Source organism: Sapajus apella, unplaced genomic scaffold, assembly GCF_009761245.1.
Source record: "Sapajus apella isolate SASKATOON/1434 unplaced genomic scaffold, GSC_monkey_1.0 scaffold85, whole genome shotgun sequence".
Taxonomy (NCBI): domain Eukaryota; kingdom Metazoa; phylum Chordata; class Mammalia; order Primates; family Cebidae; genus Sapajus; species Sapajus apella.
Genome location: NW_022437025.1, coordinates 4,755,185 through 4,782,064, shown reverse-complemented (window position 1 = coordinate 4,782,064; position 26,880 = coordinate 4,755,185). Strand labels below are relative to the sequence as shown.

Here is a 26,880-nt window from a genome sequence, read left to right as displayed (position 1 = left end):
CTCTCCAGCGCATCGCCGGCCCTGTCTCTCTCCAGCTCAACGCCGGCCCTGTCTCTCTTCCCTTGGTCCACTGGCCCACAACTTAGATATAAATTTTTATTGGGATCACATCAATCATGCCAAGGAGCTTGGAACCATCCTTCCAAATCCCTCTGGTAATATGCACCTGCCGGGTGTTGTCAGCTCCTGCGTCTTTGACTGGGCTACAATCCCCTCGTGGAAAATATACCCTGACACTTCGCCATCATCCCCACAACACTCAGCACACCACAGAGACCGGGCCAGTGATGCCCAATCTGACTGTCATTCTACTTACAAAGCAAAGGACCAGGGGACAGATGGGACTGTCTTTGGGAACTCACCGGCTGTTGCATGAACCAGAACAAAGCCAGGTCTCCTGACGCCCAGAAAAGTGCTAGTGCACGGCCCCCTAGAAACGTTGTGAAAATATTTTGCTTGCTGTGAAAATATGCACTGCTGGAGAAGAGGAGCAGAACTTCTTGTGGAGCCATCAGCCCAGATCACTAGGAATCAGGGCTGCGGGTGAGACACCCAGCCCGGCCACCGGAAAGGGAATCTGGCTGAGTGGAGGAGGGGAATCCACACAGATTACCGTGGCCCAACTGCGGCAATAACATCCACAAAACAGAAAAACACCCGACGGGAAAGCCGAAGCCTGGCCAGCAAATTCAACACAGGGCCACAATCCTCACAGCGCACGTCATCACAACACAGAGCTTTCAGTCAGCGTGTGAACACTTTAGGTATAAATGTAAAATTTTCATGTTTTTCGAACAAGGTGGCCGTGTGTGTGCGTGCGTGTGTGTGTGTGTGTGTGAAGTGCTGCTTTCTATCACTGAATGGAACCTGTGTTTTCAGTAAACAGGTCCCAAACAAACGTTTAGCAGACGTTAAAAATTACATTTCTGAGGCGATTGAGTTCTTATCAGAACATACAAATATCCAGCTCCAAGAACTAGAAACAAGCCATGTGCAAAAGACTTTTTGTATTTTGTTTCATATCATTGAGTGAAACCTGTGGGTTTTTTATTCTTTTAATTTTTAAGTTCTGGGGTACATGTGCAGGCTTGTTGCATAGGTAAACACGTGCCTTGGTGGTCTGCTGCACCTACCAACCCATCACCTAGCTATTGAGCTCAGCATGCATTAGTTATTTTTCCTAATGCTCTCCTTCCCCTCACGCCACCCCCAACAGGCCCCAGTGTGTGCTGTTCCCCTCCCTGTGTCCATGTGTTCCCATTATTCAGCTCTCACTTATACGTAAGAACACGTGGTGTTTGGTTTCTGTTTCTGCCTTAGTTTGCTGACGATAATGGCTCCCAGCTCCACCCACGTCCCTGCAAGAACAGGACCTTGTTCCTTTTTATGACGGTATAGTATTCCATGGTGTATACATACCACGTTTTCTTTATCCAGTCTATCATAGATGGGCATTTGAGTTGATTCTCTGTCTTTGCTATTATGAATAATTCTGCAATGAACACACACATGCAGGCATCTTTGTAACATAATGACTCACATTCCTTTGGGTATATACCCAGTAATGGGACTGCTGGGTCAAATGGTATTTCTGGTTCTAGATCTTCAAGGAATTGCCACACAGTCTTCCATATTCCCACCAACAGTATTTGAATTTGGCAATTTTGAATTGAATGGTTTTAATTCCTAGATCATAAATATATTCATATGCACACATAGAATTAATATATGAATTGTATGATTCAACCCATACACTCTATTTGGAAAGTTTAAGAATATCCAAATTATTACGTGTAAACTTTTTGGATGAAATTTATAAGTTGTCAGGCAAAGGTCCATATTTGGGGTCACCTTCCTTTGGTGCTAAACGACACTTGCTTCCCAAAACGATCTTCAAAGTCATATGGAAAATATAACTAACTAAACACAAAAGACTATCACAAGATCAAAGGGTCACTAACAAAGCCACCTATCTTTCTCTTACCAAAGAAACTGGAATCCCTAAAAGACAAAGAGCCTGGACTTCTCCCTTAGAAGAAGTCTCTATTTCAAAAGGTTTGAAAAGTCAAAAGACAATTTAAATACGTTTGAGATTAAAAAACAGAAATGTAGAGTTTCATAATCTACACGTGTTTACAGGTCTGTCCCAGGCTCAAGAAAAAAAATTCTCTAAATATGAAAAGTATCTTCTTCAGGAAAGGTCTATAGTCTAGGAGAGGGATTAAATAGTACACAATTATAGTATTAACTTGTCAAAAGATATATATATATATATATGAACACTACATATATACGTTTGTAGGTATACCTATCTATGAATATATATACACAAACACATTTATTTATTTATTTATTTATTTATACATGCCACTTTGCCTCCAAAGAAAATGCATTTTGAAATTAGAAGACTAGGCCAGGCACGGTGGCTCATGCCTATAATCCCAACACTTTGGGAGGCCAAGGCGTGCAGATCACGAGGTCAAGAGATCAAGAAAATCCTGGCCCACATGGTGAAACCCCATCTCTACTAAAAATACAAGAAGTAGCCGGAAGTGGCGGCTCACACATGTAGTCCCAGCTACTCGGGAGGCTAAGGCAGAAGGATCACTTGAACCCGGGAGGCAGAGGCTGCAGTGAGCCGAGACTGCTACTGCGCTGCCTGGCAACAGAGCAAGACTCCGTATCAGAAAAAAAAAAAAAGAAAGAAATTAAAAGACTAAATTCAGCTCCTGAGTGAAGCACACATCCTATGAGACCAGGCAGATCACCTATCTAATTTCTCTCAGCTTCAGCTTCCTACCGTATAAAATGAGAGCAAAACTTTTTTTAACTTATCTCTTACACTGACAAACAAAACCTCCGGGAACAAACTGTTGGCAAGGACATAGAAACAGGCGCCCTTATACACTGAGAGTGAGGTAGTAAAATGGTATGATCCTAATGGAAGGGAATCCAGAATTCCCTATCAAAACTTAACATGAGCAGAACCTTGGATGCCGCAATTCCATTTCTAGCAATGCATCCTATGAACATATTCATGCAAATATGTAAGAATTATTTACAACTCAGCATTGATTATTCCAAAAGGTTGGGAACAACCTAAATACTTACTAATGGGGAACTGGTGGAGAACAGTGTTTATCTTGTGCCAACATCTATGTTTTTAAAAAGAAGACATATATAGACAGACTATCCCTGGAAGAAATTAAAAAAAAAAAAAAACTGGCAACCGTGGTTCCAGGGCAGTGATGTGAGTTGGACTTCCTTTTCACTCTCTAGGGCCTTCTGAATGTTGCTCCATCGCTCATATTACATATCCAAAATGTAAGACTACGGTAAATATTTTCAATGTAACTATGAAAAACTGGGGGAATAATAATACCTAACACACAGGACTGCTGTGAAATTGAAGGACAAGAAACATTAAGTACTATCAGAGTTCAAGGAAAGAAAGGCTCATTCTAGCTTGGATGTCAGAGCAGGGGTCATGAAAAGGAAGTATCTGAAGTCTTGAAGGGTGAGAAGATTTATGAGAGGCAGAAGTGTGGAGATGACATCCCAGATGGAGATAAGAACATATGTGAAGAAGACGAAGAGATGAGAAAGTATCAATTCTAAGTGCGGATCTCAGACTGGGCTTCAGAAAAGGGCTGAGGCAACAAGCTGGAGTGCAAGTTGCTGACCGTAATAGAAAAACTGAAATCCAGACTTGCACACTACACCCAGATCATGAGCCTTGAATGCCATGCCAGGGAATCTGTCCTTGAACTTAACAATGAAAAATCACTGAGCAGGGTGCGGGGGCTCATGCCTGCAATGCAAGTGCTTTGGGAGGCTGAGGCAAGAGGATCATTTGAGGCCAGTGGTTTGAGACCACCCTGGACAACACAGCAAGACCCTGTCCCTACAAAAAATTTAAAAATTAGCTGGGCATGGTGGCACACCTGTAATCCCAGCTACTCAGGAGGCTGAGGGAGGAGGATCACTTGAGCCCAGGAATTTAAGGTTACAGTGAGTTGTGATCGCACCACTGCATTCCAGCCTGAGCAACAGAGCAAGGGCATGTCAATAAAATAAAATAAAATCATTAAGAAGTTTGTATAGACATAAAATGCTTAAAGCATAAAATCGGCCGGGTGTGGTGGCTCACGCCTGTAACCCCAGCACTTTGAGAGGCCAAGGCGGTGGATCACCTGAGATCAGGAGATTGAGACCAGCCTGACCAATATGATGAAACTCTGTCTCAAAAAAAAAAAAAAAGGCATAAAATCATACCACATATGATTTAATCCAGATATATAAGGTAAATCAGAGAGAGAAAAGAAAAACTAAGAAGCTATTATAAGAAGACAACACTCACCTAAGACAAGAACAAAAGCCCTGGGTTCACAGAGCTCTCTTTCCGTAAAGGAATGTACTACCACATGTACTTTCCTGGCATCACCAGCTTAAATACAGACTACAATATTCTGGAACCATCTCTCTATCAGTCAGCTCAAATGGCCATAATACTATAGGCAAATACCATACGAAATACCACAGGCTGTGTGTTTTAAACATTAGTTTATTTCTCACAGTTCTGGAGGCTGGAAGTCCAAGATCAAGGTGTCAGCCAACTCAGTTCCAGGAAAGGGCCTCTTCCTGGCTTGTAGACGGCCTCCTTTCTTGTTGTTTCCTCACACCAGGGCAGTGGGAACACCCTGGCTTCTCCTTCCAAGGGCACTAATCCCATTGGACCAGGGCCCACGCTCATGACCTCATCTAACCCTCATCAACTCCCAAAGGCTCCATCCCCAATACCTTCACACTGGGGGTCAGGGCTGCAGGAGAAGAACCTGGGGGAGACGTAAACATTCAGTGTATAACAATGTCTTCTCAATCATGTTGGGGAAAAAAATGAAATGAGTAGGAGAAAAAGTACCTTATATGAAAACAAGTCAGTACTTTTCATATTTCTGCTAACACATTACGGTCAATTTGAAATCTCTGTGAGAGATAAATGAAAGTCAGTCACACAGTATTTTCGGCCCACATTTGGCTTTCCTTCAATCACATTGTGGCAGAAAGAACACTGCTTTCTATTCCTGGTTTTGCCACCAAAAAAGCTGGCCCATTTCCCTATATTTCAGTTTCTCTCTAAAATCACTGGGCTGACCTAGCAGATCTCTCCAATCCCTTCCAACTCACAGATTCCACAAATAACTCCACACCAGCGAAGGTTACACAAATAAATGTCACTAACGAGGTGGAAGAGCTAACACTAACATACAGTGAAATGCACGGAAGACAAGATGGAGAGAGAACTGGATCAACCACAAACTGGCGGACGACGAGCCGGATGTAGATTAAAACAGATTCCCCAGCAATGGGCAGAGAGGTAATGGCGCCTATGTAGTAGTGTTGAAGATTCCTATTTTCAGTTTTCAAGACAAATGGCTCGATCATTCATATTCATTCTGATTAAATGTCAACGTGAAAACTTCTTCCAGGGGATACATACATCTAAAAAATTCCCAACATATCCAATTTGTCATTTGATATTTTTACTGAGAAGAAAAATGAGAGACTAAATATACAGACAGACGATGTATTAAGACAAGGCTCAGACCACACCCTGCAGCTGCCTGCCGAGGAGACCAACGCCTATCTACAATAAACAGCCAGGAAGCCAGCCAGACTAGTACATCAGACAGGAAGGCAGACTGCTCTCTCCACAACCCATGAAGCTAAATGACAACTCTGTCCCAGGTGGCCAGGACTTGACTCAAAACAAACAGCCACCCTAATTTCTGCCCCTGTTTCCCAGTTAGGATCACACAGAGAGAGCCAAATACACCCCTAACCAATCACGTAGGACACCCCGCTTCTGCAGAGCCACCTCCAGCCCCAACAGCCTCATCCTGAAGCTTCCCCGCTCCTCATCCGCCACTCACTTGCACGTCAGTCTCTGCCAAAGCAAGTGACGGAGCCAACTTCCTTGCCACAGCAACTCTCAGAAAGTCGCCTCTGACTGTTCTCACATGGGGGGGGTCTTCCTTTATTTCCCGCAAATAATAAGTCTTAAATGAGGGGCTTCTATCTGGCCAATCTATACCATTCAGAAGCCTAGCATGGCAGATTCCAAGCCGGGAGAGACCATCACACCCCTCAGGCCCTCTTTCCACAAAACACGGCCTCCTTGAGTTCTTCAGTCACTCCCCACCAACCATGGAAGGAACCACATGTTAAGGGAAGATCAAGGGCCTTGAAGTCCAACTTCTGGGTTCATCGAGTATTTCATCTTTCCACTTAAGAAATTATGCAACCTTGAACAATTTTCTTAACTTCTCTAAGCCTCCATCTTCATCGTTAATACTTTACCTCCAAGATTTCACTAAATGGAACACCACATGTAAAATGCTGATGAATAACAGATGCCCAACAGCTCTGACTTCCTACTGCTGCCCCACTTTACCCAGAGGGAGAAGCGCAGGATGTCTCAGAAAAAACGTGTTGATCCTACACCTTAGCACTCTGTGTTCGCACAAGGTACAGTGGCATCCAGACTTACAGGGGTCACCCAAATACAAGATATGTTTTGATTTTTCGACTTCTAATGCTCACAAACATTAATTTCTCACAGTTCTGGAAGCTGGAAGCCAAAGATCAAGGTGTCGGCCAACTCAGTTCCAGGAAAGGGCCTCTTCCTGGCTTGCAGACGGCCTCCTGTCATGTTTCCTCACACCAGGGCAGTGGGGGCTCTCCAGTTTCTCTTCTTCTAAGGGCACTAATCCCATCAGACCAGGGCCCATGCTCAGGGAGCCCATATAAAGTGCATGATCCAAAATTAAGAGGAGATTTTCCTATACTACCCCATGGTTCTATTTTAGCAGACTTAGATGTACCCTAATGTCTCACTCTTAAGCCCTCTTCAGAATCAAAAATCAAACTTTAATCTGCAACACAGTTATCAGCAGTAAAAGTGGAAAAGGTACCTAGGAGTGAAAATGAACTTCTGCCCCACCCCACCCTACAAAAAGCGGTTCAGGAGTATTTCGGCTGGTTATGAGAATGCTGTTTGTATTCCCACAGACGGACAAATGCCTGCCCTGGTGAGAAGCCGCACTGCTCAGCCTCCGGGGTAGAAAGCTCCCCACACCCTCTACCCAAGAAGAAGGGAAGCAAATGGGGTGGCCAGGCTCCAGGACAAAGATGGACTGGGGCTGAGTTTCTGCAGTCCAGGTCACTTCCTCCTTTTCCACCAAGTGGCCAAAGTCCTACGGCTGCTGGAGGGTCTCTTTCCTGGGATGAGTCAGCCCAGCCATCATGACCTTTTGTTCTCGCAAAATTACTCTCTTCCACGTCTACCTTTCAAGTAGCTAAATCAAGATCAGGCCTTGGGGCAGGCTTGAAGAATCCCTGTTTTGGGTCCTCAAGAGGTCCTATCAGGGTTTGGGACAATTCCAAGACCTGTGTTCTTAAAGGGGAAAGAAACATCACATACACGACTCCAGCAGAGCTCAGGTGAGCCGGTATTGGAGGCGAGGCTTGGGAGGTAGCCCTGAGGTTTGGGTGTGCCGTCTGCCTAACAGCTAAGAGCTCCGAAGCCAGCTGCGGGTTCAGACCTCAATTCCAGCAGCGCTGGCTGTGTGATGCTGGACAAGGTCCCCACACTATCTGTGGTTCAGTTTCCTCACTGCAAAAGGGTCACAATAGTAGAGCTGCTCTAAAAATTAAGTGGATTTGCACATATAAGGCATTCAGAACAGTGCCTGGCACATGGAGGATGTACTGAACAGAGCGACTAGTAAAGATGCTCACACAGGCCAGGCGCGGTGGCTCACGCCTGTAATTCCAAAACCTTGGGAGGCTGAGGTGGGAGGATCACTTGAGCCCAGGAGTTTGAGACCAGTGTGGGCAACAGAGCAATATCTCATCTCTAAAAATGTATTTATGCAATATATATATATATATATATACACTCCTATATTCACACTGTATTTATAATATACAAAATGGCTGGAACACAGACTTCAATCTTCACAATGGTTACTTCTAGAGAAGGGAGAATGCAAATTTCAGCTTTTTACTGTACACATATATTCTCTTGTATCATCTGAAATATGTAAGCCAATGTGTATATATAAATTTGCCCCAAAACGCATAGCGGAACAATGTAGTTTCGACTCAAAAATCTTCAAATCATGATGGGATTGTTCTGTGAAAGTAAAGCTATAGAGGAGAAAAGTCTGCCTCCCATCTCAATGCTCTGTCATTTTGTATGACCTATAACACATAAACCAATGCACACACCCCCAATCCTTTCCTGACTGTCATGATCAGAATTCTTCAGTCAGCTGTGCCCCCTTTACACACTAGATCACTGTGCCTGCGACACAGCAGGTCTGTCAATAGTCCAAATTTCACTCATTCAGCAAGTCCCGCTTGACTCCTCTGCTGGGCTGTTTCTCAAGTCATCTTTTTCTAAGCTCTTTCATTCAGCTCTACCAAACGTACCCAGGCTGGGCAAAATACTTTATCGGTTTTTCGGTTTGGTTTTGTTTTTTGAGTAGTCTCACTCTGTCACCAGGCTGGAGTACAGTGGCACGATCTCGGCTCACAGCATGCAGCCTCCGCCTCCCAGGTTCAAACGATTCTTCTGCCTCAGCCTCCTGCGTAGCTGGGACTACGGGTGCATGCCACCACGCCCGGCTAATTTCTGTATTTTTAGTAGAGATGGGGTTTCACCATATTGGCCAGGCTAGTCTCGAACTCCTGACCTTGTGATCTTCCCGCCTCAGCCTCCCAGAATGCTGGGATTATAGGCGTGAGCCACCGCGCCCAGCCTACTTTACCAGTTTTATTCCTGAATGAAACCTATTACTATCAACAATGCCAATCAGTGCCATTTTATTCACTGTATGCCGCACACATACAAAGCTCTTCATACTCGCTCCACCCGTCTGCCCTCCTGCAAAGGCCATAGTGGTCCCCATCTTACATGAGAGGCTCAGAGAAAAAATGACTTCTCCAAGATTGTGTAGTTCACAGCCAGTGGCAGCGCCAGCATGCCCAGCCAGGTCTGGCCAAGGCCTGTGTTTCAGCCACAGCCCCTGGTGCTGCCCCTAAGGCTCAGTGGGCAAGTAACAGATCACTCCCTTCACAGAGGCTTCAGAAATGCCTTCTACCATGGCACAAAGGACAGTTCGCTGTCAGGAGAGGAGGCAGGGGCGGTACTCAGCCACAGTTCTGCTGGTTTCTCACGCAGGGCACAGACTGCCTTGCAGGCGAGATGTCTCCTGCACCCTGTACAACAGCTTTCTTTGTTCTCTCCACATAAAAGTGCAGCTGAGTTTCTCAGGAGCAGGCAGTGATCACTGCCCTGTGCCACACCTGACTGATGTCCAAACAGGTGGACATACAGGCTCTTCTCTTACAGCCCAGGCTGCCCCCATCTGCTACGCATCAGAAACTACACACAGGATTTGCAGAACATTAATGACATGGGGGTAGCTGCTTTTTCTCTGTTGAAAACTTACTGCACTGCACTAAAAAACAAAGAAAATTCAGGAAAAGCTGAACATTTGAGCTGGATGGTTGTAATCTCCAACTGCTGAGAAGGCCTCAGCTGTTCAGTTCCAATGTGGAAATCCAACTCCTCCCTCACAGTCCAACTGAAAAACACCTCCTCTGCGGTGCCTGCCCCCTTCCTCCCTTTCAGAAGCATGTGCTCCCTCTGCAGTCCCAGAACATTCTCTCTGCACCTCTGGAGCCACACTGTCCCAGCCGACAGTCAGCTCAATACACAGCTGCCTCTGCCTGTGTGTACCTGCAAGCCCCACCTGGGCTGGAACGCTGCCTTCTCCTCCTCCAGAGGCGGCACTCAGGAACTACTGAACTAGGGAGGGAGTGGATGAGGAAGATCAGCCAAGGGCTACAGGGAGCGGCCGGCAGCTCACAGCAGGAACGGCCCCTGCCCTGCCAATCCGGAGGTGCTGGCTCTGTTCTCAGCAGGGCCGCCAAAAGCTCCATTATAATAGCTCTTGGGCACAACGGTCAACGTGGTGTCGGGACCTAGACACACCAAAAATCACAACAAATAAAGAGGCCATGGAGGCAGCATGCTGGTTAAAGCACAGGCTTCGGAGTCAGAGCTTGAATTCCACTTATTATGTGACCTTGAACAAGTTACTCAATGCGTCAATCTCATTTTGTCACCAGCAAAATGAGGAGATTATCTGCCACCCAGTGTTGCTGGAAAATTAAGAGAGGTGACAGAACCAAAGTACGTGGCACTAACTCTTACTGGTTTATTATAAAGAACAGAAGGCAGGAACAGCCAAATGCAAGAGACACGGGCAGGGAGTTCAGCGCTCCCACGCTCCCCTGGGAGTACCACCTCCCCAGCACCGAATGTGCTCACCAATCCAGAAGCTCTCCAAACCCAATATTCAGAGGGTTTCATGGAGTTTTCATAACATAGACGTAACTGATTAAATCATTGGCCACTGGTAACTAACTCAATCTCCAGCCCATCTCCCCTCCACGGAGGAAGTAGGGGTGGGGCTGATATGTCCAACTCTTTAATCATGCCTCGGGCTTTCTGACAACCAGCCCTACTCCTGAACCTGTCTAGGGGCCTGAAGCCACCTGTCATCTCATTATCATACAAAAGACACTCCTATCACTCCAGAGATTCCAAGAGTCTTAGAAGCTCTTGTGTCAGGAAATGAAACCTAAGACCAAATATTCTAACCAGTGATCCTCCTATCACTCAGGAAAAACGAGGGCTTTAGGAGCTCCGGCCCAATCCCAGGACGAATACTAAAGATACACACTATTGTACTATGTGTCACACTATCACAGTAAATTTTTGTTTTGAGACAGAGTCTGCCTCTGTCGCACAGGCTGGAGTGCAGTGGTGTAATCTCAGCTGACTGCAACGTGCACCTCCAAGGTTCAAGTATTCTTGTGCCTCACCCTCATGAGTAGCTGGGACTAGAGGTGTGTGACACTACAACCGACTAAATTTTGTATCTTTTAGTAGAGATGGGGTTTCACGGTGTTGGCTAGGCTGGCCTCCAACTCGTGGCCTCAAGTGATCTGCCTGCCTTGCCTCCCAAAATTCTGGGATTAGTCATGGAGCTACCGAGCCTGGCTTCACTATCACAATAATTATACCGAGAGGAGGGGGGAGAAAAACGTGGGCAAAAGGAGGAGGGGGTAGGGTAACTGACCTGAATCGTTGTTTTCCACAGTAGGACATCTCCGTCTCTCACATAAACTATCTAGAAGAAAGGTCTAAAACATTAAAGCAGTAACCTCCAAGAAGCAGGAATGAGGGTGGAGAAGGGGAAGGGAGGGGACTTCTGGCTTTTGTTCTAAGCCTTGCTAATTTCTGACTCTTAGAACTGTGTGCCTGTACAATCTCACTAAAAAGAAGTATTTAATTTTTAAACAAAATCTGATAGTTGACAAACAAGAATATCATATTAAGTGGTGTGTTCTTTTTTTTTTTTTTTTTTAAGAGAGAGGGTCTTGCTCTGTTGCCCAGGCTGCAGTGCAGTGTTGCAATTCTAGCTCACTGTAGCCTCAAATTCTTGGGATCAGGTGATCAACCTCCAAAGCAGCTAGACCCACAGGCGTGCACCACCAGGCCCAGCAGGTTTTGTTTTTGTTTTTGGTGGAGGTGGAGGTCTCGCTATGTTGCCCAGGCTGGTCTTAAACCCCTGACCTCAGTGGATACTACTGGTTCAGCCTCCCTAAGTGCTGACGGCACGTATGAGCCACCACACCTGGCCCAAGCGGTGTGTTCTAAAACGTTTTGGAATCCAACCACTCTGAAAATGTATGAAGAGCTATAAATCACCTCCCCATAAGCACACATGAATGCATACACACACAAAATTTTTGCACAGTATTTTGGGGAGTTCATAAATTTCCGAAAGCTAGGTTGAAAACCTTAAGATTGGCCAGGCATGGTGGCTCACGCCTGTAATCCAAGCACTTTGGAGGCCAAGGCGGGCAGATCACCTGAGGTCGGGAGTTCAAGACCAGCCTGACCAACATGGTGAAACCTCGTCTTAAAAAAAAAAAAAAGAAAGAAAACCTTAAGATTGCAGACTCTGGTTTCTTAAAGGAAATGTATTTCAAGACAGAGCTTGTCATTTACTGCAAAAGAAAAAAAATTCAAAAGAAAAATCAGAAACACCCACATGCTAAAATGAGGCCCTCCTTGTTTGTGAACTACTTGGTGACCGCCAGCAGTTGTTTTCTTGACCATGGGATGCACCTAATTCCTAACTATTAATAAAGGTACACACATTGTGTATTGAGCTTTTGCTTGAGCCTCGAAATAATCAGAACCTCTAAAACTCAGGAATGTGAATCACTGTTGGGTTGATGCAGCTGTTTCCACTCTAGAAATGGACATGGAATCATGTACTTTTCAACCCATGAAGAGTCCTTTGTGTAGAACTTGAAAAGGCAAGGTCCCAAATTCCCAATATGGGTGTTTCTTCCAGTAGAGGAATTACTCTAATGACTTCTTAGCATAACTTACGTAATCAGAGCAGGCCATCTAAATACTCCAAAACCCAAAGTTTAGCTCCGTTTCTGATGGACCTGTCTCCACTGCTATAAACCTCACCAACGGCCTCACATCAAGTCAGAGGATCGGTTTTTTCATTTAAGAGGTATCTTCATGGTTAGGCATGGTGGCTCATGCCTGTAATCCCAACGCTTTAGGAGAAGGAGGGCAGATCACAAGGTCAGGAGTTCAAGACCAGCCTGGCCAACATAGTGAAACTCCATCTCTACTAAAAATACAAAAATCAGCTGCGCATGGTGGCGCGCACCTGTAATCCCAGCTGAGGGTGGGGCAGGAGACTCGCTTGAACCCAGGAGGCAGAGGTTGTGGTGAGCTGAGATGATGCCACTGCACTCCAGCCTGGGCAACAGAGCGAAACTCCATCTCAAAAAAAAAAAAAAAAAAAGAGAGATCTCCATGTTCCTGTCAATTTGCAAAAAAAATGTGGTATCTGTTAACCAGAGGCAATAAAAACCACCTCCCAGGCTTCTATAGTAAGTGGATGGGTAACTGTGGGAGGAGATCCTAACCCCTGAAACCTGTGACTATATTACATGTCCTGGCAAAAGGGGCTTTGCCACAGGCCTCAGGAAGAGCATCCTGGGTTTTCCACGGGGCTCCAATCTAATCCCATGAGGCTTTAAGAGCACAAATCTTACTCTGAGAGGAAGAAGAGAACTGCGCACAGGGGAAAAGGGAGAGCCCAAGCTAGTCCTAGGCTGATGGGATCACACGCAAGGACCACAGAGGCCCGGGAGCAGAGGCAGCCCCCACCCGGCGGCAGGCAAGGTAACAGGCTCCTCAGTCCTGCAACCACAAGGAACTAGATTTGGCCAAAAGCGCTTGGAAACAATTCTCCAGTGAGGAATGCAGCCCAGCCCACATGGTGATTTTTGTCCAGTGACACCCACGCCAGACTTCTACCCCACAGAACTGTGAGATGACACATTTGGATTATTTTAAGCCACTAAATTTGTGGAAATGTGTTAAAGCAGCAATAGAAATGAATACAGTGATTTACGTGAAAACCCCAAACACAGTGTCTGGCACAGTGTTGACACCTGACAAGTGTTTCCTGATTTCCTTACATCCAAAGGCAGGGCTGGCCACATTCCATCCAAAACAACAGATGATAGACTTGTTCTGACAAAACAGATTTGGTGGATTATAAATGGCCCAGAACACCTATAAATTTTTGGTTTCAGGTAAATGATTGCCTTTCCTTTAACTTAAAAACCTACCAATGCTCGTCTTACTGATAAACTCTAGGTACCATGTAGGAGACTAGACACCAGACCAACCCAGCCGCAGAAGCCCCAAGGGAACCCTTCCCAGTCCTCACTCCGCTGCACTAAAATGATATCCAGGTCACTTTCTCCCACTAGACCAAGAACTCCAGCTCTCCAGGTGCAAGTCACGAGTCCCACCTCTGCCTCTCTGCTTCTAGAATGGTGCTTCTGCACTTCACAGAAAATCTGTATCAGTGTGTGTCAACACTATATATGACAGTATAACTTAATATCTGCACAGGAAACATAAATTCTTTGAGGACCAGGGCCAGGTTTCTTAGCCTTTGTACTCCCACTGACACCGTCTGGGACATCAGAGGCATGCAGTAGAAGCTGGTGAAGAAAAAGAAAAGGCGGAGGAGAGGAAGGACAGCCAGGCCCCTGACACCACATACACAGCCTCTGAGCTGGCTGGAGGGGAGGCAGGTGCAGAGAAAGCTCCTGGGTGCTGGAGTGGGGTTCAATGAGATGCCTGCTGCTGGATTTCAAAGGTCAAAGATAATGCTTTGCTGACCTTGACCTCTGACTGCCCTTTAGCTTTCCCAACCTCAAGACAGGGCACTGAGAAACTGAAATGTCAAGAAATGATGCTTCATTAAAGCATGGAAATGTTATTTACATGAGAAATAACACTCATTACTTTGTTTTTTACATGGGAATGTAAATAATTGAATCGATTGTTAAAGACTAAATCACATACATTCAATAACTGTGTAAAATATTAATGATCACTGAAACACAAATTTGATGCTCCCCAATGCTAAATATAAAACAGTACTGGTCAATTAAAGACAGAAGACAACCCTAATGAAGCTGCCCAGCACACACATTAAGACTTTTCTACATTAAACATTTGGGACTTCAAAGGAAAATCCAGATTCATTCAATACTTAAGGAGGTGATTTTTTAAAAATCTTTGGCAATACAATATTTTATTTAAAATTTACGAAATTGCATTACATTCATGATTTCATTTGATCCTCAAAACAATCTCCTGAAGTAGGCAGAACAGGTATTACTAACAACTAACCCCATTTTACAGGTAAAGGAACTAAGTTCAGAAAAGTACTTGGACTTAACAAAAGCCTTAACAGGGCCACATATCGAAGTCAAGTCCTCTGTTCAAAAGAACTAGAGTAAGTTATTTTTTACATGTTAATCATACTTATATCTTGTCAATATCCAAAAATGTATTGAGGTAGCCTGCAATAATAGACACCTATCCAATAAAAACATTAAAATGAAAAACAAAAAAACAAAAACCAGCAGGTGACATGGGAGACAGGGGAAGGTAGATACCAAAGACTTTGACTTCTAATCTAAGAAAACTATCTCCGACCTTCCAGTTCCAGGCAAATAACACTAAAGGCAACAAGATGGTTCATAGACTCCTAATCTAACAAAAGAGGATGGTCAGTTCTTACCTAAAACACTCCACGCAGCCACAGCAAATCTCTAGGACAGCATACCAATGACATCAAAGTAAGGAGTATACTTCAGTGAAAGAGTGAATTAAGTTCTCTGTTTGGGACCCAGGCCAGGGCTAGGGAAGACAACTCTGAAATGTAAAGTTCAAAATACAGCCTCTGTCTTCTCCAAGCAGCATTAACTAGTTAAGTTTTATTAAAACATTAATAGAATCTAGAAAACCATAAAGAAAATCTGGTTGAGTTTTGAAGCCCTCTCCTAAAATCAGATTCCCTAAAAGAACGAAGTACTTTACATATGTTTTAAATGTTATATGGAGCATATAACAAAGAACTTTTCCTAAATTAAGATAAGAATGCAAATCAAAATAAAGGCAAATCCTACTGAGTTAGGCAAAAATTGTAATTCAGTAGCTCACGGCTTGACCAAATGGCTATTTTTAATCCCTATAATCATCCAAATAACTAGGAATAGCAGAGAAAATTGTCTCCTTTCTACAGAGAAATGTGGCTTTAAGAAACTCAAGCACATCGAATTCCCACCTTACCAAACAGATCAATTGGAAAGGGGCTTAATATTTTATTTTTGATTATTTAATTCACCTTTTTATGCTTTACAGAAAGAGGCCCGCTTCGTCACCCAAGCTGGAGTGTGGTGGCATGATCATAGCTCACTGCAGCCTCTAACTCCTGGGCTCAAGTGACCCTCCCACCTCAGCCTCTCGAAGTGCTGGCATTACAGGTATAAGCCACAGCACCCGGTCTTGCTATTTTAAAGAACTAGTTACCATACTCCTTAGAATTGGAGCTTCTTTATAGGTCATTCAATATGTGGTGCAATTTTTTACACGTGGTAATTTTTTTTTTTTTTTTTTTTTGGAGAGGTAGTCTCTCTGTCACCCAGGCTGGAGTGCAGTGGCACGATCTCCGCTCACTGTAACCTCCGCCTCCTGGGTTCAAGCAGTTCTCCTGCCTCAGCCTCCACTTGCAACCATGCCCAGCTAATCTTTTGTATTTTTAATAGAGGTGGGCTTTCACCATGTTAGCCAGGATGGTCTCCATCTCCTGGACCTCGTGATCTGCCTGCCTGGACCTCCCAAAGTGCTAGGATTACAGGCGTGAGCCACAGCGCCCAGCCACAAGTAGTGATTTTAAACTACACTTCAAACTATTACACAAAGCCAAGTACATCTACTCAAGGCACTTTCAAAATTCCATTTACTTCCATTTTACTCTTCAAAATAAAATGTTAAAGAGATTGGAACATACTTCACATGACACTTAAAAGATCAACAAAATGCTCCTGAAAAAAAGATCTCCCCTGAACAACTCCATTAATGAGAAAAAAACAAACCAACTGGATATAGGGAAAACGCTGCGCATAAGACACAACTATGAAGAATATGCAGGACATTACCAAAAAGTTGCTTAACTCTGAGATAAAGTATATACTCCTGTAACTAAACGTGTTTAAATGGAAAAAAGGGGAAGAAAAGGAACTTCCACTTTAGAATCCACATTTTCAAAGGTCTCCATTATTTATACTATTGCAGTTAAGAGAATTTTTCTCTGCTATATTTGCTTGAAATAATTAATGGTATAGGGCAGAAAAGACTCTTAGAAATTATGTAGTTTAAGATCCTCAAAGGTGAGAAAGCTGAAGCCCAGAAGAGGTGGTCTCCCGGGAAAATTCCAGAGGCAGACGCAGTACTTTTTTTTTTTTTTTTTTTTTTTTTCGGAGACGGAGTCTCCTTCTATCACCCAGCTGGAGTGCAGTGGCGCCATCTCAGCTCACTGCAACCTCCGCCTCCTGGGTTCAAGTGATTCTCATGCCTCAGTCTCCTTAGTAGCAAGGATTACAGGCACGTGCCACCATGCCCGGCCAATTTTTGTATTTTTAGTAGAGATGAGGTTTCACCATGTTGACCAGGCTGGTCTCAAACTCCTGACCTCAAGTGATCCGCCCACCTCGACCTCTCAAGTGCTGGGATTACAGGCGTGAGCCACCGCGCCCAGCTGACCCGCTTGAGTTTTAATCAAGTGCTCTGCACTATGCAACAAACGCTAGGACGTAATAGAAAAAAAAACTAATCTAAAAACCCTCTGGAGAGTCAGAGAATTGCAGATTTAAAACAGCATGAATACTTGGATTCATGGTATTGAAAAAGGACCTCTCATTTACCCGCATGCAAACGGTGCCTGCCCACATTTATCAGAGCATTTTTCAAGCTGTGCTGCAGTTAACCATGTACTGCCCAAACCCCATCTGCCCTTGCAGATCATAAGCTCTTCAAGAACAGGACTTTAGGAGAACAAGCAAAGAGCTTCAGAGAGAAGGAGGCCACCTAACAGAGACCATAGCAATGGGGCGGCAGGAGCTGACGGCTGGAGAGGCGGGGTAGAGTGGGAGTCTGGGACAGGGGAGGGCAGAGAACGCAAATGATGAAGGGCTTGCTTGACAGCTAGAGGGCTAGAAGCCGCAGCTGCAGTGATGAGCTCAGCTTTGTCTCATCTGCCTGTTCCTTACCCACCACCTCTTATTCAGAGATAACTTCAGGTTGGGTATTCGTGCTCCCTGAGCCTTCTGCTGTTTGTCTCTGGGACCTTTAACACACTTAAAAGGGGAAAACTGTCCAATTCAATTTTCCTTCCTGGGACATAACAGGTTTTTCAAAAGTTTGATCAAATCATACACTAATGAGTGAGTGATTCCTCTTCTTTGGTGGCTGAGAAATCCAGCGTCTGAGGGGCAGCATCAGGTCTTCCCATCAAGCTGAGATCGGAGTCTCCACACCCACGGACCTCACCCTAGCTCTCCCCTCATAAATCTGACCTCTAACTGTAACTGCCTTGGCCTCATTCCGTGGGTGTGGATGCTCCTACTTCAAACGCATTTTCCAGCCCGCCAAATTCTTGGGAGAGTTTCTCCAGCTACAAAGTTCAATCTGGCTTTCCAGATTTTCTTTTTTTTTTTTTTTTCCTTCCCATTCCTAACGGAAGAAATCAAGAAACGCCGGGCAGAAGGGCCCTGCTCCCTCCAATCAGAGCCCAGGCGCGGGCCAGAGCAGGAAGCGCGGCGGTGGGACGCGCGGTGACAGCCCGGCGCCCCCGGGACCCCCCTCCCGGCCCGGGCAGAGGGCGGTGCGGCCACCGCGTGACAGCCCCGGGCCCGCGCCCTCGCTTCCACCCGCCGGGCAAGTGAGAGGATAAATCACGGCGTGGGGGCAGTACGCCCACAGAAACGGCGCCCCCCACGCACAAACCCCCAGTACACGCGCGCCCCAGGCGGGGTCGCCCCAAACGAGCCACAGGGCGGCGCGATCTCCGCTCGCAGGGCGGCCGGGAGCAACGCGCGCGGTCCACGCAGCGTCCCCATAGGTGACAAAACACTCAGGAAGCCATCGTGCGGGGCCGGGAAGGAGCTCCCACGCAGTCACGGACCCCCACTCCGAGGGCCCGCGCAGTCCCCTCAGTGACGCGGGCGAAGCAGCCACGCCGTGGGGGAGGGCGGGGAGGGCGGCGAAGCCTCCCACTCGCGATGACCCGGACCCCGCCCCACGTGTGGGCTCCTCGCAGGGTCCCCTCTGCGGCACACGGGGACCAGCTACCCCGCGGGGGACCGAGCAGGAGCGCGCGCCCGGGTCCATGCAGTCCCCTCCGCGGCAGTCGCGGGGAGCAGTGGGGACGGGCCCCCACCCACGGGGTGACGGGACCCCCGCGGGGGCCCACGCGGCGTTGCAGCAGGCGCAGAGCCCCCGGTGCCACCCGAGGCCGAGACAAAGCCAGGGCGCACGGCCCCCGGACCCGGACCCCGGACCCCGCGGAGCCCCGCTCGGAGCCGCCACGTCCGGGACAGAGACCCCGCCGCCCGCTGCGCCGTCTCACCTCAGGCCGCCGCCTCGCAGCGCTCGCTCCTCGCCGCGGCGCCTGGGCCGAATGGAGCGCAGCGGAGCAGCCGACCGAGCCGCGGCCGCCTCAACAATGGAGCCCCGGGGCGGGGCCGCAGCCTCAGCCTCAGCCTCAGCCCGTGTCCCTCGCTCGGGCTCCGGATCGGCTTGCGGAGCTGCTGCCGGCGCGAGGTTGCGGCCGGTACCGACACCGCGCAGGCGCACAGAGCCCCGCCCGCCGCCTGCCGCTCCGCCCCCAGCGGAGCCGCGCCCAGGGCCCGCCCCCCAGCCAATAGGGAGCGAGCTGCCCGGAGAGGGCGGGGCCTGGGGGAAACAAAGGGAGGCTGGGCGGGGCGGCGCTGGGGCTGGGCTTGCGGGGTTCCGCGGGAGGGCGGGACCCAGAGCTGGCCAGATCCTCGCCTCCTAGAAGGCCCAGCTCATCGTCCACTTGGTGTTGGCTTAGCAGGACGCGCTTATCTCAATCCCAGAGCTCAGGCTTTTAGGGCGGAGAGCAAGAGACAGACTTGCTTTACAGAAAGGGAAACTGAGGCCCAATGAACAGGATTGCCTGCGGCCCGAAGTCACGTAGTCCCATCCACTGTTCATCTCTTAGTCATTCCACAAACATCTGGAAGCGTTAGGAGTGAAGTAGGGCGGGGAGTGGTGGCTCACGCTTGTGATCCCAGCACTTTCGGAGGCCAAGGCAGGTGGATCACTTGAGGTCAGGAGTTCGAGACCAGCCTGGCCAAGATGGTGAAACCCCGTCTCTACTAAAAATACAAAAACTTAGCCGAGCTTGCTGGTGCGTGCCTGTAGACCCAGCTACTCGCTACTCGGGAGGCTGACGCAGGAGAATCGCTGGAACCCGAGCGGCAGAGATTGCAGTGAGCTGAGATCATGCCACTGCATGCACTCCAGCCTGGGTGACAGAGTGAGACTCTGTCTCCAGAAAAAAAGGAGTGACGTAGAACCAAACTGAGGCCCTCCCTGAAGGAGTTCAGCCAAGGAGGATCTGAGATGTCTGTGTGTCTCTTTAACGCCTAGTAAAGGCGGCAGGAGCCAGGGCTAATCACTTCCCTTTCCTGCCTCACAGCTTTTGTGTGTTTGCTGTTCCCCACCTGAAATGCCAAGTACCAATGGTATTCATTTATTTATAGAAATGGGGCCTCCCTATGTTGCCTAGGTTAGTCTCAAACTCCTGGCTTCAAGCTATCCTCTTCCCTCAGCCTCCCAAAGTGCTGGGATTACAGGCAGGAACCACTGCCCCAGGCCCTGATCATCTTTAAAACCTCTTTCCTCATCTTATTTGAGCTTCCTGCATCATGTGACCCCACATACTCAGTTTTTCTCTCCCTCCATAGCTGCTCCTCTGTGGATCTCAGGGACCACCCCCTTCTCTCCCCAACCTGTACATGTCTTGGCTCAGGCCAAATGCCCTTCCATTTGCAGTGGGCATTGCTTCAGGAAATCTCATACCCTTCTGGGCGTCACAGATCATCCACATGCTCTGCTGTCTGCCAGAGATGTCCAACTAGGTCAGATGCCCAGCCCTGACCGCTCCCAAAGCCCCAGTTGGACACCAGAAGGCATCTCAAATTTTCTGCGAGTCAAAACAGAGTGCTTTATCAGCGCCCCGCCCTTTTATCAGCGCCCCGCCCTTCATCCACATTCTTGCAATTCTTAGTAAACAGCCCCTCCATTCACCCAGCTGCTTGGGTGAAAATCTCAAATCCTCCTCCAGTCCTTCTTCCCGCACCCCTCACTCCCAGCGCTAGCTGAGGTGCTGTCCGAGTGGCTGCCTCCCATTCAGCATGAAGTGTGACCTTTTGCCCTGGTAGTGGCTCTGGCTATAATCCCAGACTTTGGGAGGCTGAGGAGGACAGATCGTCCAGGCCAGCAGTCTGAGACGAGGCTGACCAACATGGTGAAACTAAAATAACAACAGTCAGCCGGGCATGGTGGCATGTGCCTGTAATCCCAGCTACCCAGGAGGCTGAGGCAAGAGAATTGCTTGAACCTGGGAGGCGGGGGTTGCAGTGAGCCTGGGTCACACCACTGTACTTTAGCCTGGGCAACAGAGAGACTCTGTCTCAAATTTAAAAATAAAATAAATAAATGAAGTGTGACCTCTCTAAGGCAAGGCAGTGTCCCACTCTGATTGACTTCTGTGTGCAAAACAGGACCTGCGCCCTGAAGGCACTCACTTAGGGATGCTGCTGAGATGGTAGACGCACAGGGAAGATGTTGATGGTGGCTGGGGCAGATCTCATCCCCTTCTCCCTTCCCACGCACACCTGCACACTAACTCACACGCACACTCGCACCCGCCACTGAAAGCCTGGCCTCTGATCTGATTTCCCTAACAAGGTCCCCCATGAACATCAGCTGCTTCCCTACCTCTCCCCAGCCAGGGCCCCACTGTGTTCTGCGATGTACTCAGGGATCAGGAGAACAAAGCCTCAGGGAGGGAAAGGACAGTCATTCCAGGGTGCAGGCCTCTGCGTCCCCTTCCATGCCTTCACCCCTGCCTGACACACCCTCGGCCCTGTACTTGGCCAGCTCCTGCCAACCCTTAAAGTCTTGAAAAGTTCAATGGTAGCAGCCACACCCTAAAAGGACTGACCCCTCCCCACCCCCCCACCCCATGACCGATGACCTCTGCCCTTGCATAATCTTCCTGACCTTGGGTACAAGCAGAACTGCTGACTGGTTTCTAACCCATAGAGCCTGGCGAAAGCAATGGGATGTCACTTTCAAGGGCACATCACCTTCGCAGACTAGAGAGAGGGGTTCCACCTGCAAGCTCTGTGGGAGAGAGACACCTTTGGAGGGGTCCTGTAGGCAAGGAAGCAAAAAGCTGGGCCCTTGCCAAGCGGGTCCAAGGAAATGAATTCTGCCAGTAACCTCCATGGACCTGGAAATGGATTCTTCCCTGGTGGAGCCTCAGGTGAGGATTCTTCCCTGGTGGAGCCTCAGGTGAGGATGCAGCCCAGCTGCTTACAATGAGACCCTTAACATGTGCTCAGCTCCTAACTTGCCAAAATTGGGTTGAATGTGTGTGTTGTCTTAAGCTTCTAAGTGTTTAGTTATTGCCTATGAAAGTGTTAGAATATAAGACAATAACTTAGGTCCCTTCCCTTCACTCACTTTCTTCTTTCTTGCTTTCACCACAATTATTTATTTAACATCTGTCTCTTGACTGAGCGCAGTGTCTCACGCCTGCAATCCCAGCACTTTGGGAGGCTGAGGTGGGCAGATCACCTGAGGTCAGGAGTTCGAGACCAGCCTGGCCAACATGGAGAAACTCCATCTCTACTAAAAATACAAAAATTAGCTGGGCATGGTGGCGCTCGCCTGTAATTCCAGCTACTCAGGAGGCTGAGGCAGAAGAATTGCTTGAACTGCGGGAGGTGGAGGTTGCAGTGGGCCGAGATCACACCATGGCACTCCAGCCTGGGCGACAAGAACAAAACTCTGTCTCAAAAAAAAAAAAAGAAAAAGAAAAAGTTGTCTCTTGCCACTAGTGTGAAGGCCCCACGAGAAGAGAAGTGGAAACTCTTGCTCATAACTGTGCTTCAAATGCCCAGCACGGTGCAGTCCTAGTACAGCTGGTTGGTGGCACACGCTGCCGGTTGGAGGAACCAGCGGGCCCTCCCGGCTGCCTTCTCCCTGGTCACGTTCCATTATAGAAAACAGAATAGCTTCTTGCCTTTCCAGAATCCCTCTTAGTGGGGAGTAGCCAAGTGACTTTGTCCTAGCCAGGGAGACATAAGTGGAAGTTGGCTGAAAGGTTTCTAGCTGTGGTGTGCTGGAACGATTTAAGCCAGACGATGAGAGTGACCATCCATTGTTCGGGAATTCTGCAAGTTAGTTGTTCACATTCAGTACTTAAAAATGTTAAATTATATAAACTCACAAATTAAAAAATGCAGTAGACCAGGTGCAGTGGCCCATGCCTGTGATCCCAACACATTGGAAGGCTAAGGCAGGAAGATCAGGAAGGGCAGGAAGATCGCTTGAGCCTGGGAGTTCAAGACCAGCCTATGTCTTGAACAAAAAGCAAGACCCTGTCTCTACCAAAAATTTTAAAATTAGCTAGGTGTGGTGGTGTGTGCCTGCAGTCCTAGCCACTCGGGGCTGAGGTGGGAGGATCACTTGAGCCCATCTGTTCAAGGCTGCAATGAGCTATCATAGTGCCACTGCACTCCAGCCTGGGTGACAGAGTGAGGCCCTGGCTCAGAAAGAAAGAAGCATATTTTATATATTAATAAATATATAATTAATATAGTATGTGTTTTTATATAAGTATACAATTAATGAATTCTATATTTGTATATAAACATATAGATTATAAATGGATTATATAAATATACATTTCTGTATTATAATCATATATTTATATATTATATGCATTAATTTTATATAATTATATGTAAATATATATAAAACAAAGATAATAAATCATCAAAATGCCTTATGTCGTGATTATTTCACTCTTACCTGTGTTCTTAAAGATTTGCACGGACCACGTCAGGAGGTGGAAACCCTAAATCATGGTGTGCCGCTGACTTCTCTTCCCAGCTCCATAGTCAGCAATGTCGTGGTGGTAGTCTGAAATCAGACATAGTGGGAGAATTTACACAGAATTTGACAATGGTTAAAAATCAGGACCTTCCCTCTTCCACTTCTCCCCCAGAATGCCAGCACGCCCCTGATTTCAAGGGACGTTTTTGCTGTCTTGGAAAAGGAAAAGACACAGCGGATGCTGTCTTTCTTTCAGCAGCAGGTTCGTGATCACTAACACGGATGTGACATCTGCAGCTATCGTGGCCCTTGTGCGGCCATCTCAGGCACTGCAGGCAAAGGAATCAGAGATTCTGAACCTTGCACTATTGACTCAGTGCAGCAACACCAGCAATCACCGACCCCCAAATTCTCAGCTAGGTAGAAAAAACAAATCTCTTTTCATCTAAGCCTCTGGTCATCAATTCCACACTTACAGGATTCTGTAACTGAAGCATGTAGAATTAATATTTGTTGAATTAGTAAATCAGTAAACTCAGCCTGATTCTTGAACACATACTTGGAACCTCTCGAGACATTCCTGCGGAGACATCCAGGCTGTGCCTCTGCTAGCAAGAAGCCACCATCCCAATGAACCCGTCCAGGCATACTACAGCTCCGATTAGCAGGAAGCTTTTCCCCTTATGAAACTGACATTTTCTTTTATTTATTTGTTTTATTTATTTATTTTTTTGAGAAAAGGCTTCACGCTGTCACTCAGGATGGTGTGCAGTGGCATGAATACAGCTCGCTGCAGCCTTGATCTCCCAGGCTCAAGTGATATTTCTACTTTAGCATCCTGAGTAGCTGGGACTACAGGTGCATGCCGCCAAGCCTGGCTAATTTTTTTATTTTTATTTTTTGTAGAGATGGGGTCTTGTCATGTTGCCCAGGCTGGTCTCAAACTCCTAAGCTCAAGCAATCCTCCTGCCTCAGCCTCCCAAACTGTTGGGATTACACGTGTGAGCTACTATGCCCAGCTGAAACTGAGATTTTCTGATCTCTTGGGACCTCAGAAAATAAGTCAAACTCTTCTTTTCTACCATAGCCCTTCTGATGTAAACAGAGCTTTCATTCTCTGGAAAAACAAATCAGGGTTTATTGATCCAAAGAGTTGGACCAACCCTGTTGGTGGAAATTCCTGACCTAGTGTGATCCTGTGAAAGACCAGCCGCTACAGTAAGTGACCCATTCCTTCTTGTGAGTTACCCTACGCAGGGTTCATGCAGTAAGTGACCAATAGTTTGCATGTGTGTCCAAATCTCAAATCTCATATTGAAATATAATCCCCAATGTCGGAGGTGGCAACATGGTGAAATCCCATCTCTACAAAAAGTACAAAAATCAGCGGGGCACTGTGGCAAGTGCCTGACCCCCAGAAGCTGGGAGACTTCTTCCCAGACTTTTCCATTAACACATCTTTTGAGGAAAAAAATCACGAACTGTTTATATGCCAAAGCAAGCTTCATTTCCATGACATGTTTGATGCAGTCCTCCTCGATGGAGCAAAGGTCGCCTCTGGCACCTGGAGGAGATTCTGGGCCCAGTTTAAGATGTGCTGTCAGTTCGCCAGTACAATCACAAGGCTGCTGCATTCATTATCGATAACTAGTCAATAACCACAGTTATCGACCATTGCATTAGCCATCGATAATGAATGAATGCAGCAGCCTTGCAAGCTTTTACTGCCCCACCCCACCTAAAGGCTTAAAACAACTAACATTTATTATCTCATAGTTTCTGTGGCTCAGAAGCTTAACTGTGGACCGGTGGCTTAAGGGCTCTCCCAAGGCGGCAATCAGTGCCCGAGCTGGAGATGCAGTCCCATGAGAAGTCTGGACTCAGAGGAATGATTCCAAGCTCACTCATGTGGCTGCACATGGGCTGTATTTTCTCACCAGCTGCTGGCCTCCCTCCGTTGCTGGATTAGCCCATTTTCACATTGCTAGGAAGACACACCTGAGACTGGGTGACTTCTAAGAGAAGAGGTTTCATTGGCTCCTGGCTCTGCAGGCTGAGCAGGAAGCAAGGCAGCATCTGCTTTTGGGGAGATCTCAGGAGGCTTCCAATCATGGCAGTAGGGAAAGGGGAGCAGGCACATCACAGGGTGAAAGGGGGAGCAAGAGGATGAGGGGAGAGGTGCTGCTGACTTTTTTTTTTTTTTTTTTTGAGACGGAGTTTCGCTCTTGTTACCCAGACTGGAGTGCAATGGCGCGGTCTCGGCTCACCGCAACCTCCGCCTCCTGGGTTCAGGCAATTCTCCTGCCTCAGCCTCCTGAGTAGCTGGGATTACAGGCATGCGCCACCATGCCCAGCTAATTTTCTGTAGTTTTAGTAGAGACGGGGTTTCACCGTGTTGACCAGGATGGTCTCGATCTCTTGACCTCGTGATCCACCTGCCTCTGCCTCCCAAAGTGCTGGGATTACAGGCGTGAGCCACCGCGCCCGGCGCTGCTGACTTTTAAATGACCAGATTTCATGAGAACTCCCCCATCACAGGACAGTACCCAGGGAGATAGCGCTAAAACATTCAAGAGAAATCTACTCCCATAAGCCATTCACCTCCACTAGAACTCCACCTCCAACACTGGGGATTATATTTCAACATGAAATTTGAGTGAGGACACACATTTGAACTCTACAAGTTACATACTGCATGAACCCTGCATAGGGTAACTCACAAGAAGGCAGCCTACCTCCTCAGCACAAGCATGTGGGACAGCAGGAGAAGGCGCCTGAGATGGAAGCCGCTGTCTTCTTGTGACCCAGTACTGGGAGTGACATGCCATCACTTTTGCTGTCTTCTATTCCTTAGAAGCAAATCCGTAGGTCCAGCCCACACTCGGGGGAGAAGACCACATAAGGGGAGAAGAAGCCCACACAAGGGCGAAAATACCAGGGACTGGGGATCATCTCAGGGGCTGCCTGCCACAGCTGCTGAAAATGGTGTGTTAAAAAACAAAATCTTGGCTTGACATGGTGGCTTAACACCGGTAATCCCAGCACTTTTTGAGGCCAAGGTGGGCAGATCGTTTGAGCTCAGGAGTCGAAGACTACCCTTGTCAACATGGCGAAATCCCATCTCTACAAAATCAGCCAAGCACGGTGGCAAGTGCCCGTGGCCCCAGCTACGCGAGAGGCTGAGA

At 47.4% G+C, this 26,880-nt stretch overlaps 2 protein-coding genes and 1 long non-coding RNA gene across 4 annotated transcripts in view; 2 read left to right on the top strand and 1 right to left on the bottom strand.

The window, feature by feature from the left end:
• LOC116534034 overlaps nt 1-11,695 on the top strand; it is a 17,713-nt gene extending 6,018 nt beyond the window's left edge. Inside the window, exon 3 of the long non-coding RNA XR_004261562.1 lies at nt 11,675-11,695. This is a non-coding gene — a long non-coding RNA (uncharacterized LOC116534034). The remainder of the gene's footprint in view (nt 1-11,674) is intronic.
• The window catches only part of AFAP1 (actin filament associated protein 1), a 167,503-nt gene extending 148,200 nt beyond the window's left edge, over nt 1-19,303 (bottom strand). For both annotated transcript variants that reach the window (XM_032254103.1, XM_032254106.1), the window contains exon 1: nt 19,170-19,303. The gene's annotated coding sequence lies outside the window, so the exon portion shown is untranslated. The remainder of the gene's footprint in view (nt 1-19,169) is intronic.
• Nucleotides 18,673-19,598, top strand: LOC116533914 (collagen alpha-1(I) chain; the record flags this gene model as incomplete). The annotated part of the gene is given in 6 exon segments (XM_032253830.1): nt 18,673-18,849; nt 18,851-18,899; nt 18,902-18,946; nt 18,949-18,990; nt 18,993-19,437; nt 19,439-19,598. Coding segments are annotated over 6 exon segments (918 nt in total), but the record flags the coding sequence as incomplete, so codon positions are not given.
• Nucleotides 19,599-26,880: the final 7,282 nt, after the last annotated feature.